This window comes from Anoplopoma fimbria, chromosome 2, assembly GCF_027596085.1.
Source record: "Anoplopoma fimbria isolate UVic2021 breed Golden Eagle Sablefish chromosome 2, Afim_UVic_2022, whole genome shotgun sequence".
Lineage (NCBI taxonomy): Eukaryota > Metazoa > Chordata > Actinopteri > Perciformes > Anoplopomatidae > Anoplopoma > Anoplopoma fimbria.
Window position 1 is genome coordinate 14062982 of NC_072450.1, and position 16457 is coordinate 14079438.

General features: G+C 39.4%; 1 protein-coding gene across 1 annotated transcript in view; it reads left to right on the forward strand.

Moving 5' to 3' along the window:
- The window catches only part of ush2a (Usher syndrome 2A (autosomal recessive, mild)), a 190074-nt gene that overhangs the window by 25335 nt on the left and 148282 nt on the right, over positions 1–16457 (forward strand). The window contains 6 exon segments of the mRNA XM_054614583.1: positions 1495–1558; positions 2389–2490; positions 2691–2880; positions 4268–4482; positions 6388–6609; positions 8958–9051. Coding sequence (XP_054470558.1) covers positions 1495–1558; positions 2389–2490; positions 2691–2880; positions 4268–4482; positions 6388–6609; positions 8958–9051 — 887 coding nt within the window.

The window sequence follows — 16457 nt, forward strand, 5'->3', positions numbered from 1 at the left end:
ACACACACACACACACACACACACACACACACACACACACACACACACACTCGCTCACACTGTAGTTTGGCCAAACATGGCAAAGCCTCTCTCAAATGCAAATACACACACTCATGCAAACACACTCATCCACTCCCTTTCTCTAAAGTAAGGATGTTTTTGGGAAAACACAAAGTAAAGCCTCTAACACACACACACACACACACACACACACACACACACACACACACACACACACACACACACACACACACACACACACCTTCACAGAAAAAGCTAGACATGGCAGTTGTTCTGTCGGCGCTAAGAGACGTTATCCTTCTTCTAAGAGTTGTTGTCAAACTAGATAGAAGTTTGTTGGACTCTAAAAGACTCCGGCTCTCTTTGGACAAGCATCCACATCTTATGTTCTGTCCAACATTGTCACGTATGTATGGTTGTGTGTGGAGATGAGTTGGGGGCTTGCCTGTGTTCATTTAGGCGTTTGATGGTGTTTCTTGTGTGCAGTCCAGTATCCACATGTGTGTCTGGACATTGTACCCATATGTTTGAGATGGTCCAGTTTATGTTTGCTTGAGACTTTGGTATCTTGGCATATTTGATATATGTTTCATCTCTTGTCCAACATATTTGCATTTACTTTTTTGCAGATCCTTTCTTCTCAACATCAGCCGGACAGCTTATCTAGGGTTTTCGCCTTCTGTTTTCTTGCTTAAATATATGTTTTCACTTAATAAACCAAATTATACCTTTATTATAGATGGAAAAAAGGGATTAATTGATTCAGTAGATACCAGTAGAAATTTAGATTTTTCAAGGAAAATGCCCCAAATTTGCATGTCCCAGTTTCTCAAATATGGACATTTTTCCTACTGTCCTACTACTTTCTACCTACTTTAAAGACATCATTCCAGGCTCTGGAAACTTGTGATGGGAGTTTTTTTTTTACAATTATCTGTCTAGACCGTATAGACCAAACGATATACCAGTGAATCAACAGCGTATTTGGCAGATTAATCAAAAAGGAAAATAATAGTTATTTGCAGTTAAATCCTCCTAAATGAACCTACTTGTCCAGTGTTTACAAAACAGGTTATAAAATGTCCATAACAGACATTGGTTTTGGATAAAGGACCATCTACAGAAAAGACACAGTTAAAAGAAGGAGCCAGGAAACACTTTCTTTATCTTTCTATCTAACTTGTTTATCCAAAGACAGACCTGTTTTGGCCCCAGCCTCAAACCAAGCTAATGAATTTGTCCTTATAAGCCCTTCTGCTCTCTAGTGGAAGCTAATGTAGACTGTGGCCGATCCTGTTTGTCTATGTATCATTAACTTGGCCATTATAAGCAGCTGTGGGCAGCCTCACTTAGCTGCTATCAAGAAACTGATAAGATAATCTACTAAACACTGTGAAATCCTCTCACTGCCTTCAGTATAAACCCATTAACACCCTCTTTATGCTCTTTTCTCCTCTCTCTTCATCTCTACAGGGTCTAATCAGTTCATTGGAAGGATGCAGGACTTTAGATTTTATCCTGCCACTCTGACCAACAGGTGAGTTGGATAGAGTAAGTTGGCGAGACAGGTAATGAGTGGCTATGGGGAGAGAAAGGGGAATGAATCAAAGAAGGGCCAAATAAAAGTATAGTGAAAGAAAAGCTTAGAAGAGAAGGAAGGAAAGCATGATTCACAAAGGAAAAGGAGGGGAAATGGTAGCTATGGATGGATTAAATAAAGGGCAGAAGGGATAGAAATGAGGAGGAATTGACAGAGGTACTGTAAAGATTAAAGCCGTTGAAAAGAGGAGCTGTATGGCGAGATAAAGGGAAAGATGGTATGAGGAAAGAAGGGGAAGGCTAATCGTTGCATCTTCAGATCCATACTGCTTCCAGAGGATTTTCCTGAGAATTCAATACAAGGCAATTAGTGTTATGCTTACCGGTGATGTACTGCACACAGTGAGGACTTGGAGCTTACAAGTTTCTCCCATCAAGATTGGGTTAGGACAAAATGAAAGATTGAGTTTTCAAATGGTTCCTTTGATTTTCCAGTTTGCACTAAATGTTTAGTCAAAGGCCCGTCAACGGGTCCTGAGATTGTATCTCAAAATGTAAGATATAACCAAGCCATGTTTGGTCACTGTCACTGTTGCTCATCCTCATGATCACTGCACAGTTTAAATTGTATTCAGAGTCCATACCCCAAAATTTGGGAATCCTATTTCATTTTTTTTTCTTTTAATGCTTAAAATGTTTGTATTTATTTATTTTTTTTTTTTTATTTTGCCTGGTTCCTACCTACTCCCAGTTTGTGAGTTTATGATTAGATTTTGCTTCAGTGTTGTATTATAGTTAGATATAATTTGCTGTTTCTTGTTTTAACAGGGAAATAGTGGAGGTGTACTCAGGGGTTCTACCTGATCTCCATGCCCAGTCAGAGTGTCGCTGTCCTCCCAGTCACCCCAAAGTACACCCTTTAGTTGAGAGGTACAGTATCATAACTTCTGATGTGTATATATAAAAGTGAACTATATTTAAAGATTTCAGTAGTGTAAATGTTTTTGTATGTTGATGAGTCTGCCTTTTGTTATTTCTCAACGTCTCTCTTAAGTTTCACTCTTCAGTGTTACTGTTGCAAAATAAAAAAAGACACTAATATACAGTTGATATACTTTCACTGTTAACAGATACTGCATTCCCAATGGTGTTGAGGACACCACCAATGACAGAGTCTTAAGACTCAACCTCAATGCCCATCCACTAAGTTACATCAATGATCAGGACATGGGCACCACATGGCTTTCTAAGGTCATGACTACACAGGAACTGGATGAAGGAGTCACTATTACCGTGGATTTGGCGAATGGACAATACCAGGTAACACTTTTCAACAATACTGAAAAACAGATGGATATATGGGCAATTTGTCTACACTATATGAAACATAATTGTTCTTTAAGGGTTGTTCATGCAATATTAACCCTCAATATTCAATTGGGGATAAATGCACAGTGTTGTAAACATCTTGCCTTTATTTGGTCACCTTATGATAAATTTATGCAACATATCATGTTATAGTAAGTGTGAGATGGTAATTAGCAGAATGTATGATTTAGAGAGCTAGAAGTTGCAGTCAATATCTACAATTCATTTCATCATTTTTATGTCATGAGATCTACGTGGCATCTTGGTTCAAGCTGGGGCCAATGTCGGATCACATGTTTTAACCCAGTCACATCAGCAAAACTGTGGGTTATTCTAGATCATTGTGTCCTCTAAATAGTATTTCAACCCCCTACCTGCTCATTCATCGTTCGTAACTTTGGGTTGGACAGTGAGCAAAATTCCATTGTTGTGGAGTGTACAGTTGAAACCCTGTACAGCATCTTTCTGTTTGCACCTGTATGTGTAGTGGACAGTAGTTTCATCCTCCTTCTAAGCACTGCAGTGAGACAGACAGGAGGGCAGAGGGAGAGAGAGAGATATTGCTGGATTTTGGCGTTGTCGACACTGGGCCTGTCAAAAGACTCGTCCCTCTTCTCTCTGAAGTGTGTATGTGAGTGTGGGCAGGATTTTGGGAGCTATCCGGACATGGTAGCTCAACTCAAGTCCCCAGATAAAAGCAACTTTCTGAAGTCCTGGCTGTGTGTGTGTGTGTGTGTGTGTCTGGGAGGGGGTGGTTGTGCAGTGGTGGTAGCTTAATGCGCTCCCTGCTGTGTAACCCAGTGTCCCAGCCCACACTGTAGCGGGGCAGATAACACTTAACACTCATATCCACACAGACACGCGCATGGTTTATGTGTTGTAGGAAACTACTTGTGTGTCTGTGTTTGTGTAAATATGTGTCTATTCCTTGTGTGAGGGCTGTCTGTTTTCAACTAAAACCCAAATTATGACTTTGGGTTGTGCCTACAAAAACACTATTAATGACTTATGAGCAAAATTACATTTACAATTTGTAAGACTGCGTAAGACCTTTCTATAAAATGTGATACATATCAATACACAATAACTGACCAATATGTTATAATGTTTTGTACATATCATTACAAATTAGTAACATGTTTTTATATGATGTGATGCAAAACACATTTCTTACCATGACCCTGTAAATTACAATATAAGTGAATAAATATGTCTCACTCAGTATCAACAAAAACTTTACACCACCATGGAAATCTGCTTCACTTGCATGTTTTGGGTTGCAGTTCATTGTACAGGTGTACTTGTTTTGAAAATCTAACATATACTCCCTCTCCTCCAGATATTCTATGTGGTAGTACAGTTTGGTGGACTCTTGCCTGAGTCAGTTCTGATCCAAAGACGAAGGCTTGACCTCACAGAGCTAGAGAGTGGCAACTCTACAGACCAGCCCTGGTTGGATTGGCAATATATGGCCAGAAACTGCAGTGTGTTTGAAATGCAAGACAACGGGCCTTTACTGAGACCAGAATCCGTCAACTGTCTGCAGCTGCCCAGGTAGGTACCATGTGTGAATGGCTGAACAGGACGGAAAATAGTCACTGTTATTGACCTTACTGTTAAAAGATAAACACACTATTGTATGGTGTACATATTTTTTAGTTTAAGTTTACACAACCTAAGGACAATAATTTAAGAAGCCCAAAATGCTTTTATTATCTTCTTATTTACTAATGCAATGATATGAACAATGATGACTCAATTAAGATGATTATCTGTGTCAAAAAAAAGAAAAAAAAAGAAAACACAAAACTTCACACTTTAACCCTCCAAACCCCAAATCCGGCAAGATGGAAAAGGCATGTTTTCTTTAAGCAATCGCCAATAGTACACCGTTTGTCATCGCCAGAAGCTGTAAATACTGTCATAAGCATCAGATCCTTGAACCCATCATGTGTGATGAATGCTTCTGTCAGCAAAACTCATAAACTCCCTTTGAAAAAGCTTAGTTTATACATAACACATATAATTGCTCTAAGTGTAAAATAGGTCCACGAAAGGTTTTCCTTTTTGACTGGACATCACCTGGACAATAGCACATCCAGTGGAAATCAGGCAGGGCAAACATTGCAGGATACTTGCAGGATATTCAGCACTGTTGTGAAATTTGAAATAAGCTCTTGTTATTTACTTTGTCATCGGTCAAATAAAGATAAAGAGTCTCTGACCAAATTGATCATCCCATTCGAAACTGCCTTGGATCATTTAAATTATTCTGTTTTGGGTATTCTCCCCATAGCAGAACCACATGTTCTCACTGCAGCTGTTGGGTGGTCATGGCCTCTTTAAGGCAGAGGAGATTACACAGAAATGACTGGCAAGACTAAATAAAGAAGTTTATGCACATACACAAACACATATAAACGCACATTTATGCAGAGACACATTTGTGTATGTTGGTGTACTAACATGCCCAAAAAGAAAAAAATCAAAGGAAATCAGTACACACACTCTGGCACTCTCACAGTGACTAGGTTTATAAAGCTACCCACCTACAGCGCTGCCTTGGCACATGACCGGTAACAGGCTTTCATTGGCACTTGATGGAGATCTGGCCTCAGAACATAGTCTTCACACACACACACACACACACACACACAATCTCACACACTACATCTTGGCATAGCTGCTTGTATCAAGGCCTTGTTGGCACTAGATAGAACAGGTATGAATAGATCACAGATTATGAAGTCATTGCTTATTTTTCACTTGACTGACAAGTGATATCACATACTGTGTTAGTTAAATTGGCATGAGAGCAATTGAGCCTCACATTGGCAACATGATAACACACTGTGACATTAGTGGCTGATAAATTTATCAAAAAGAGCACTGTCTTTGATCTTGATTTATGTTTGTTTTTTTCACGCAAGTTTTATTTAATTACGCAAGAGACATTGCCTCCTCTGAGGCCGCTGGAGTGTCTGGCAAGATAAATTCAAGCACGCCTCAGTCATTTTAGGTGTTTTCATACCAGTCAATTACAGTCCTGCTCCAGGAGAGCTGTTAGTGATCCATTTGCGTCTTGTGTACATGTACAGATAAACAGGTAAACTGGTATTTTTTTGTGAGATGACATGAATTGCCCAAAGCAAAATAGGCACGTAAGAGCTGGAACAAAATTAATTCAAAATACAAGTTGATCTATGGCTAACATTTAAATTCTTCTCATTTCAGTGGTGGAAATCAAGTATGTGTGGGGTGCAGTGGTATAGGGATCTCTGTAAACAGATTATGCATTCAAACATAGAATCTGTAGGCAGCTGGACAAGGTTTTGTCTTCTGAAGTGTTTCCGTTTGTAGTCCGAGTAGTATTGACTAACCATGTTCGAGCAGTCTTTGGTTGAATGCAGGTCAGACTAAATGAATGTTTAATGTGTGTTTATGTTTCTTGTGTCCCAGCGATGTGCCGTTCTCAGGAGGTAACATCATATTCAGCCTACTGACCCCTGAGCCAAACCTCAGGCCAGGCTATAACGACTTCTACAACACCCCTGCCCTGCAGAAGATGGTACATGCCACCCAGGTCAGGATTCACCTGAGTGGACAGTCTCACACCGTAGCAACCGGAGTGAACCACCGACACAGATACTATGCCATCAATGAGATTACCATCAGTGGCAGGTGAGGAGTTACAGATATACATCTAGAGATCCCTCTATGAGGATCTCATCTGTTTCTGGGTTGTTTATGATGTTTGAATTCCAGCCAGAAGTAGAAATTGAAATCTTCATTCTGCAAATTTAACTAAATTAGAGCTGTATTATCTTTAAATGCAGGCCTGGTTTTATCTAATATTTATAAACTGATGTTGTGGCTTATCAATTACACATGTGGCATGATTCCGGTTTTGTTAGTTAACATTCACTCCTGGTAAAGATCACTGGTTCGATTCCCGGCTGGAACGACCGTTTGCTGCATGTCATTGCCCTGCTCTCTTTACCCATAATCCTGTCTCTCTCCACTGTTACTGTCAAATAAAGGCATGAAATTATCTTTAACAGTCACTCCTGTCACTTGTCAATGGTTTATTTCAATGGCTTAATTAGTTGAAAGAAACACTTGAAGATCATCTCGGTATTGATTTCTTAAAAATGTGTGAGCACAGTTCGACATCTAGAAGGATATTTTCACTGTTGAGTATCAGCAGAGCTTTCTGAGAGTAATTGTGAACACATCTCTTCATTAGACTGACAGAGTGACTGTTTTTTATGACTGTGGTAATTACAGGATTATGCAGGAGGCAATCATCTCTAACTCTTTCTCTCCCTCCCCCTCCCTCTAAGCTGTTTTAATTAGTAGCTTGTTACAGTGAAGTGGGAGAAACAGAGATTTAGAGCTGCTTAAATCTCATCTGTGTATTCGTCCTCCCTCCCCGTCTCCCCCCTTCTCTTTCATTCTTCCATCTCTCTATCTTTTCTCTTTTCATTCTTTTTAATGCATGTAAACACGCGTATTGGCAAGAGAGAGAGCACACTCATAACCTGAGTGTGTGTGTCTTTGTCTGCTCTCATGAGTACGTTTGTCCTACATGTTAGAACAAAGTCCCCCTCACGTTAAACTGCTGCATGATATTGTGGTACAGAAATGTCATTCAGAATATTCTTTTTCATAACTCTCTAATAATGGTTAGGCTATAAAAACGACTTGCTTTATTAATAGAGTTTAACGATGAAGTTTTTTTTTACGATTCCTATATTTCTTTTTTAGATAAACGCACAGCGTAAGCAAAACAGTTTTATAATGATCACTTAACCTAACTTTTCCTTTTTTTTTTCTCTTTTACAACTATACAACAATACAAACTGAACAGAAAAACTCAAACATATCATTGCCATTTCTCTACTGTACTTTTTCTTACTTATTAGCCATCATACTTGCCGACACCATATCTCCAATGAGCTAATGTGGGACAAGCCAGTATCGATCGAGCATTAGTAGTTTTTCATGAATTTGTTCTTGCGCTTGGAATGCAGAGTCAGTCTATTAGGGCATTAGTCTTCAAATGTGCAATGTGAGAACATTGTACTCATAATGATGTTGATAAAAAAATATTAAACTATTAATGTGGCATATCCAGGCTACAGGGCTATTATTTATATATATATATATATATATATATATATATATATATATATATATATATTATTTATTTACCAACAGGTTCTCTGTATTTACAAGATATCATGTGAAATACATTTAGATATTTTAACACAATTATTTAATCAAAACTTTCATAATAGCAAATGACATAGCCTTTCATTAAGGGCGGAAAGGGTTAAAGATATACTGGTTCCCCGCTGAGAGTTAACACCTCAGCTGGCCATGAAGGCCATGAAACACTTGTCTGCTAGCACATATAAGAAATACTGCACAAAGACTTTTAATTTAAATAGAAATAGAAAAAAAATATTTATTGCTTATACAAAAAAATATAAATGCTCAACTTTAAAGGATGTCCTAACTAGTTTCAAGCTTCACACAGTATTTAAATGAAGGTCTATGAAGAAGGCAGTAGAATTTTAAAATGTGAAGAAAAAATCATCATAAAGTTAGGAAATGAAAAGGTCAGCGGTAAGATAATTTATTTTCGTTTGAATTAATCATTATAGTCCACTGTTATTAATGTAGGAATGTGTATGTTTGTGTGTGTATATGTCTGTGTGAGTTAGAGAGACAGTGCTACCTGTTATGTTGCTCTGATAATTCTCAGGATGGCATTTATAAATGTTGAATGGGAACTTCTTAATGGCACTGCAGCAGTTCCATGGGGGATGGAGGAGGTGGAAACAGAAACTTTGAAGGGGGAAGGGGGGGCATGCTTTGTCTTGTTGTTTGCTAATTACCTTTTTGTTGTTACTTATGTTTTTGTATTTTCATTGTGATCAGACATTTTTTATCAAATTTGTACAATGTCGTTTAGGGGACCTCCTAGTATTAACTTTCTCTCCTTGTCTCTGTCATCTGGCCAGATGTGAGTGTCACGGCCATGCAGACCACTGTGATACCAGTGTGACGCCCTACCGCTGTCTGTGTCTGCCCGAGAGCCACACGGAGGGAAACAATGTGAGTACACACAAAAGCTTGTTGAACCAATTTGTAATGTTAACCTCATTTGTAAGTGTGGTGTTGGTCCTCACACACCCTTTGTTAGTGTTTTACACGGTAGGTGTAGAGGTTATTAGAGGGTCATATTAACACACACAAGTTCCACCTATTTAAACACAAATGGATTTCACTGGTTTGCTTTCTCTGGGTGTTTTTATCCCCAAATATCAATTTAAGTATTAGATCCAGCTATTCACTCGTTTCATTTAATTTTCACACACACACACACACACACACACACACACACACACACACACACACACACACACACACACACACACACACACACTCTGAGCATTATTCAAACTCCTTCCTTGTAAAATATTATTTCCCTTGTTTTTAGTTTAGTTTTTTTGTTTCTCATTTGCTGGGAAATTGATTAAGTGCCATTAACTGGCATGCTTTTGGACACATGCTGTTTCCCGACAGTGCCGGGCGGTTCTGCTTTGAACCTGACATTTTGGTTAATGGACAGCTATCAGTGCGGTCAGACTGCTAAATCAGGCAATACACTTTATGCTGTTAAAGTTGTAAATAACTGACAGATTGCATCAGCCTTTGTTGGCACAGGACTGCTGTAAGGTGTTGTGTGATTTATGATAACCGACTATGTGGTGTCTCAGACATTTTCAAATAGATTTACAATGGGTCACTTCTCTATTCTAAAACTCTAATCCAGTCTAATAGTCTTCACTTGATTTTACATTGACTTACTTAGTGGCGAAGAAAAGATTCGGTTGAACCTAGAACTGTAACTGAACTGAATGCTGAATGAAACATTTAGATGTGGTTTGTTTTTTATGTTCACAGCATTATATAGTTGGAGAGAGAAAAGGCCTTAGATTGAGTTTGAAATCTGTTTGAATTAGTGCAATCATACGTTAACCTGCTCTTAGTCCATATTGGTTTACTGTTGGGATAAAATATCATGATTGGGTGATTTATTTGGAATTTAAAAGCATCTTTCCCAGTTAATTGTGTTTTTTTTCTGGTCACAGTTACCTCTTTAGTATTGTGGCACTGTAAGTTTAACCATACCTGTTATCCCAAAGCGAGTATTCACACACCGGAATGCTGCAGGATGTTGGCTTATAATAAGACTTCAGTCTAGTTTGATGTTAACCGCCACCTCAGGAGCAGGCCTTTGCTCGCAACAAAGCTAATACATCTTGCCAGGTTATAGTAGGCATCACCCCAAAGAAACCTCTAGTCGGTCAGCAGTGAAAAGTTCAGTGTGACTGCTCCACCTCACCGTAGCACAGGACTGCCTGCATTATTCACTACTTATGTATCATTCATACACCCGCGTCTCTCTATTAGAGTGTGTGTGTGTGTGTGTGTGTGTGTGTGTGTGTGTGTGTGTGTGTGTGTGTGTGTGTGTGTGTGTGTGTGTGTGTGTGTGTGTGTGTGTGTGTGTGTGTGTGTGTGTGTGTGTGTGTGTGTGTGTGTGTGTGTGTGTGTGTGTATGTTTCAGATACAGGAGACAGAGGACATCAGTAGAGAAGTACAGCTGTCAACCAGCAGCTGTTCAGTTGCTTGTCTTGCACTCAAATAACAAACAACCTCCTACGCACACCCTTGCATTTAATAGTTTTTGTCTTATATGAACTCCAGACTGGTATAAAAGTTGTCATAGAAGGCCCTTCCACACACACATACACAAAATAATTAAACATTGTCAGGTTCATGCTATCTTGCAGACAAGAAAAAAATATCTTCCTGCCCCTCTCTTTTTCTCTTTCTCAGCCTATACTTCTCTTTTTATTACACTTTTCTGTTTCCTCTCTCTAGGTCCCTGTCCCACCTCCATCCACATGTTTGTCGATCACTCTCTCTTCCTCTCTCTCTCTCTCATACTCTGTCTTTCTCTCTCGGGTCTCAGTTTAAATAATGTCTCAAATCGACTAGAACAATGACATTCCCTCAGCATGCATCTCTAATCAGCTCTCTTTCTGTCTCTGTTTGTCTTTCGCTTCATTTCCCTCAGCCGTTTTCTCTACTCCCCCTCACTCTGTATCGCCTCGCTTTATAGTATTTAATCCATTTCTGTTTGACTCTGTTTTTCATGCTTCATCCCTCGCTTTCTTCCATTTTTCTTACCGTCTCATGTCTTCCCGTCCTCCAAATGTTTCTTTTCTTCTCACACAATCGTACGTACTGTAGTTCTTTTGTGTTAGAGAGATGCACTTGAAATAACCAATATGTATATATATATATATGTGTGTGTGGTTGTGTGTATGATTCATTTAGAATAATCTCTACTAGTGTATAAAGGAGTGTATGACCAACGTGTATGTGTCTATACAGACACATACACGTGATCATCTGTGCTTGTGCACGTGTCTGTGTGCACTTTTCTTCCAAACCTGTCCATGTCATCTCTCTGAGTGAATATTCAGGTCCTTTCTTCTGCCTCTGTAATATTGGAGCATAAAAGGCTGTGGGGAATATGAGCGTTTAATATTGCATGCCTTCTGTTGACTTGGATCGGCCGGGCACCATGACGGATGTTGTACTAATCTGCAGAATTTCCACAGTGACATTAAAGTGACAGAAATGCTCAGACATGTGTCAAGATGATCAACGGAGGCCCTGGAAGACACACACTTAAACTCTCTTACACACACTTCAACACAAACGCACACACACTCGCCCACTTTCTCACGATTCTTTCTTGTGTGCACTCTGTGTCAGAGTTGATCTCTCATTCTGTCACTCCGTCTCTGTTCAAGCTCTATTCAGATTGATTATTAATGTTCAATTATTACGTTGTAATGTTGTGTTTAATCTTGTAAAAATTTGTTTTTTGGTAAGAAACTTGAAAAAGTACTGTTGTTCGAAGGAGATATTCTCACAGAAATATAAAATATTAGAGAGGGATTTATGATCTGTTAAACGTTTGCTGTTTTTTGCGCACTTGTAGTGGATCAGTTCTTGATATTGGCCAATATGTAATTTTAGGTATCAGTATCAGGAAGGATTTTTTTTTTATCTGAACATGTCTATGTACAATAGGGCTGTCCTCCACCAAATAAATTCTAAGTCAATTAATACTAAGCGATTAGTTGACTTAATCGACCGATCTAAAAAAACTTAGTTTTACACAACGAATCATGCAAAAGCACCACTATAAATAGTTTTTTTTACCTGAGATTTTCTTATGAATTTCTTGAAAACAAGTTATTCAGCATGAAAAAGCGTTAAAATGACGAATCGACTTAAGAAAACGTAGTCGACTAAGATCAAAACGACCCATTATTCTACCAATCAACTTAGAGGGGGCTGCTCTAATGTACAGTGCCTCAGTCATTTGTCAGTTCAGAATATAATTTTGGGGGGATTCAATGTTTTCTGATATTAGTCTTATAAAAGGGAAAATATATCATCATGGTGAGAAGTAAAAGCAATCCATTCTCCCTTTCTTTTAAGCCAGCTTGTGTGTTTTTTGTTCCAGATCCTAAGGCACAAGGGCTAGTTACATCAGTCTGTGTGCATTGAACAACTTGTCTGAATGTGTGTGTGTGTGTGTGTGTGTGTGTGTGTGTGTGTGTGTGTGTGTGTGTGTGTGTGTGTGTGTGTGTGTGTGTGTGTGTGTGCTTATGTGAATTTTTGTGCAAGAACTTTTGTTTGGTGTCTATATGTTTAAATGTAAATTCAGAAATGCACACAGTATGTGTTTCTGTGCTTCCATCTGTGTGTGTCATAGATATTGATGGCTAGTGACGTTAAGTAGTGTTGTCCAGGATCTCTGTTGCTAAAGTCTGCCTCAGCAGCAGATTTTCACCTACGCTGGGGTGAACCGGGTTAACTTCAGATACAAACACCATGGGTGTGTACGCCCCAACATTGTCACACACACACAAGCCAGTGGCACGACCTTTCCAGTGAGACCGTGAAATTGGTCATGGCATTTAGGATAAGATGAGTTGCCCCAGCAGATTAACATGCGCGCGTGCACACACACACATACACGTGCTTGTGACAGGCCATCTGAATGTCCACATATCCATTAGAGGAGGCTCCTCACTCAGCAGGTTTTGTCGAAACATTCAGAGTGAAAATAAGATGCTATCCTTTACTCTGCAACACAGTCCACCACACGCACACACACAAAACAAACACATTTATTTTTTAGTGCATTGAACACTTAGAAAAGAACAACTTTGTATTTTTATAAATAAACAAGAAACCACATAATTTGCACTATATACTATATTTTATCTACTGAATTTTAATGTCAACAATGAGGTCTTTTCGAGCCACCATTTGCTTACTTAAGATTTAATTCTGACTGAAGTCTAGTCTAAAGTCTCGTTAAGAAGTGGACTACAACATTTTGAGAATTCACAAAACACGTCAGTATGTAGCGTCTCACTTTGTTTAATCTGTTGCATTGTGATTTATCATGAAGTGGCTTTACCAGAAAGTCAAAAGTCAGACTGTTGTTTAGTGACAGAGGTGTCTTATCATCAGCTGAACAAAGTAAATAACTCAGTTTTGAAATGAGTGACAAGACCGGCAGAGAACATTTCTTTTAACTTCTATCTTATTAGCACAGTATAATGTTAGGTGGGACTGGCTATTTAGCAATAGAATACAAACCATGTCCACTCAATCTACAGTATGCGCTGTCCTTTTTCGCTGCCGGTACTGTGTGCAGATGATGGAGCGCCATCAAAACCTTTTGTACGAAGAAGAGAATGCATGTGTGCCGTTTTCTTTCAACTCCCAAACACCAGTCCCTCGACTAATTAGCAGGCTGGGTGAGAGGGAAGGTAACGCAATGCTGAATGAAAAGAAAAGAGAAGGAAGAAAAAATCCTCTCCCTTTCATTTGGTATGGTAATATTTCCTGCTCACATACTCACCGTGGCTATGAGAACAAGCGGTTGGGGGACGGTGGAGACGGGGGGGAAGCGAGTGAGGAAAGGGAGAGGTGGGAAGCCCGGAGAGATGTACGGAGTGATTTGTTTTTCAGAAAGAGAGCAGATAGAAGAGGAAGGAATGGTGGGAAGAACGAGGAAGGCACAGAGGTAGAGGAGACGAAAGAGGAATGAAACAGGAGGGAGATATAGGAGAGGAGAACTCACTACATCTCGCTCTTCAACTCATCCCCAGCAGATGAGACGAAGAGTGAGATGTAGTGAGAGCTTTCTGTTCCAAGTGCAGAAAGAAAAGTACCTTTGATATGTGAAACGTTTTGGGGCACAGAGCCGCAGACAGACATACAGGCAACCACAAAGACAGATGGGCAGAAAGGGAAAAGCAGAATGGACAAACGGAGGAATGAAGTTTCTGTAGGTATGACACTAGAAAGATTTTAAGCCAAACAGCATGACAGACAGACAAACAGGAAACAGACTAACAAACAGTAACATGCAAACATCCCAGTGCTCCTGTTGAATTAAAAGCCCCAAGGTGTGTGTGTGTGTGTGTGTGTGTGTGTGTGTGTGTGTGTGTGTGTGTGTGTGTGTGTGTGTGTGTGTGTGTGTGTGTGTGTGTGTGTGTGTGTGTGTGTGTGTGTGTGTGTGTGTGTGTGTGTGTGTGTGTGTCGGTCTTTACACGCTTGTTTCTCTTGGTCTCATGTGTGTTGGTATGTGTTTGCATACATCATTTCTCTAGAGAATCTCCTGCTGCTTCATTAGATCCTGTTAATAATCACCCAACAGGGTATAAGTGCTTTGGATTCACATACACACACAAACACACATCACACACACACACACAAATATACAGATAGGCAAACCCTTTAGCTCTTGTTCATTCTTTTGAGAGGTAGTGTATTTGTCTTATTAAATATTCTTTGTAAATAAGCAGACCGTCCAATTTTCCCTACTGTTTTCAAAATGCTCATTGTTAATCATGTTTTGCCACCACAGCAACAAGGTTAAGATACAATGTCAAATTAGAGGAATGGTAATTTAGAATTAGAAATTCAAGGAACGCACATATGGCAAATACCTTAAATGTATTCATTTTAATATGGTGCAAACAAGATGTGAGATTAGTTAAATCAATAAAAAATATAGTGATGAATTGAACAAAATTGTGCTCGGACAATGTTACATGTGTGATTTGATTTCAATGGCATGCTAAAATTCAAACCCGTACAAGATGTTTAGGATGACCTGTGGAGTTTTTGCCCACTAGTAGCACTTTTTAGCAACGTTTTAAGAGTGGGTCTGCATTTTGTATTGTGCAATAATGAAAGTATGCACATATAATACACATTCCTGCAACTACTTGTGAAGAAGACGACTGCAAGCTTGCAAATGCTTTATGATGATAGAAATGCATTAAAATAATTTTACACAAAATGCCTTTTGGTGAGAAGCACTGAATATTTATACAACTCCACAGGCCGCCATAACAGGAGAAAAACTGTTAAATGTTGCGTACAATATTGTATTTTGTAGCTGCATTACACATGGGGCCTTTTGTCTTCTTCACTTATTAACATCATTTTTTATATTTATCTCTTTGTCTTCGGCTTTCTCTGCCCCACATCTCTTGCTCACACACTTGTTGATTGTTTTTTCTGTCTGTTTTTCGTCTCTCTCTGTCCCTCCAGTCGTTATCTTTAAAACACAAAGGGAATTTTCTAATTTCTGCTCACATCAGTGTCCTGCAATTTTCCCGACCTCCTCCCCCCTTTTCTCTCATATACAAAGTAAGAGCCTTTCCCTCTATTTCCATCTACACCCGTCCCCTCCCCCTCTCTTCCCCCTGCCTCCCCCCTCCTCTGTGTGTCATACATAATGGGCCCAGTGCAGGTCTGCATGTGTCACACATGGGAGGAACTCCTGTGTTTTTTAATACATTTTTAATCCAGCCATTTGATGCCCCCCTTGTCCACCATAATTTGTACTGACTGCTGAACAAAATCAAAGGGCTTGTACTTGCTGCTTCTCGCCTCTGCTGCTCTCTGCTACAGAAAAATGCATTTTTTATGTCACTTTTTCCCCCTTCCTCCTCCCCTACACACATCTTGGTATGTTTATTTTGACATGAAAGCGGGCCTGTGTGAGAGCCCTGGCTGTTGTAAGTCACTCCTCATTAGCAGTCTGATTTCCCTATGCTGTGTGTGTGTGTGTGTGTGTGCGTGTGCGTGCGTGCGTGTGCGTGTGTGTGTGTGTGAGAGAATGCACTGGCTCTTTATTATATAGTAGAGAATACCTCTGTGTTTTCTATTCAGTTATGTGTATTATTCTTCCCTCTCTTTAGATTTAGACTTGCATGGGCCACTGATTTTTCTGTCTTTATATTCCCCCCCCTCTCTCATTCTGTGTCTTTCTTCCTCACTGGTTCTGTCTCATTCTCTTTCTTTGTTCCATAAAAGCAAGCATTTCACTTGTCATGGGACCA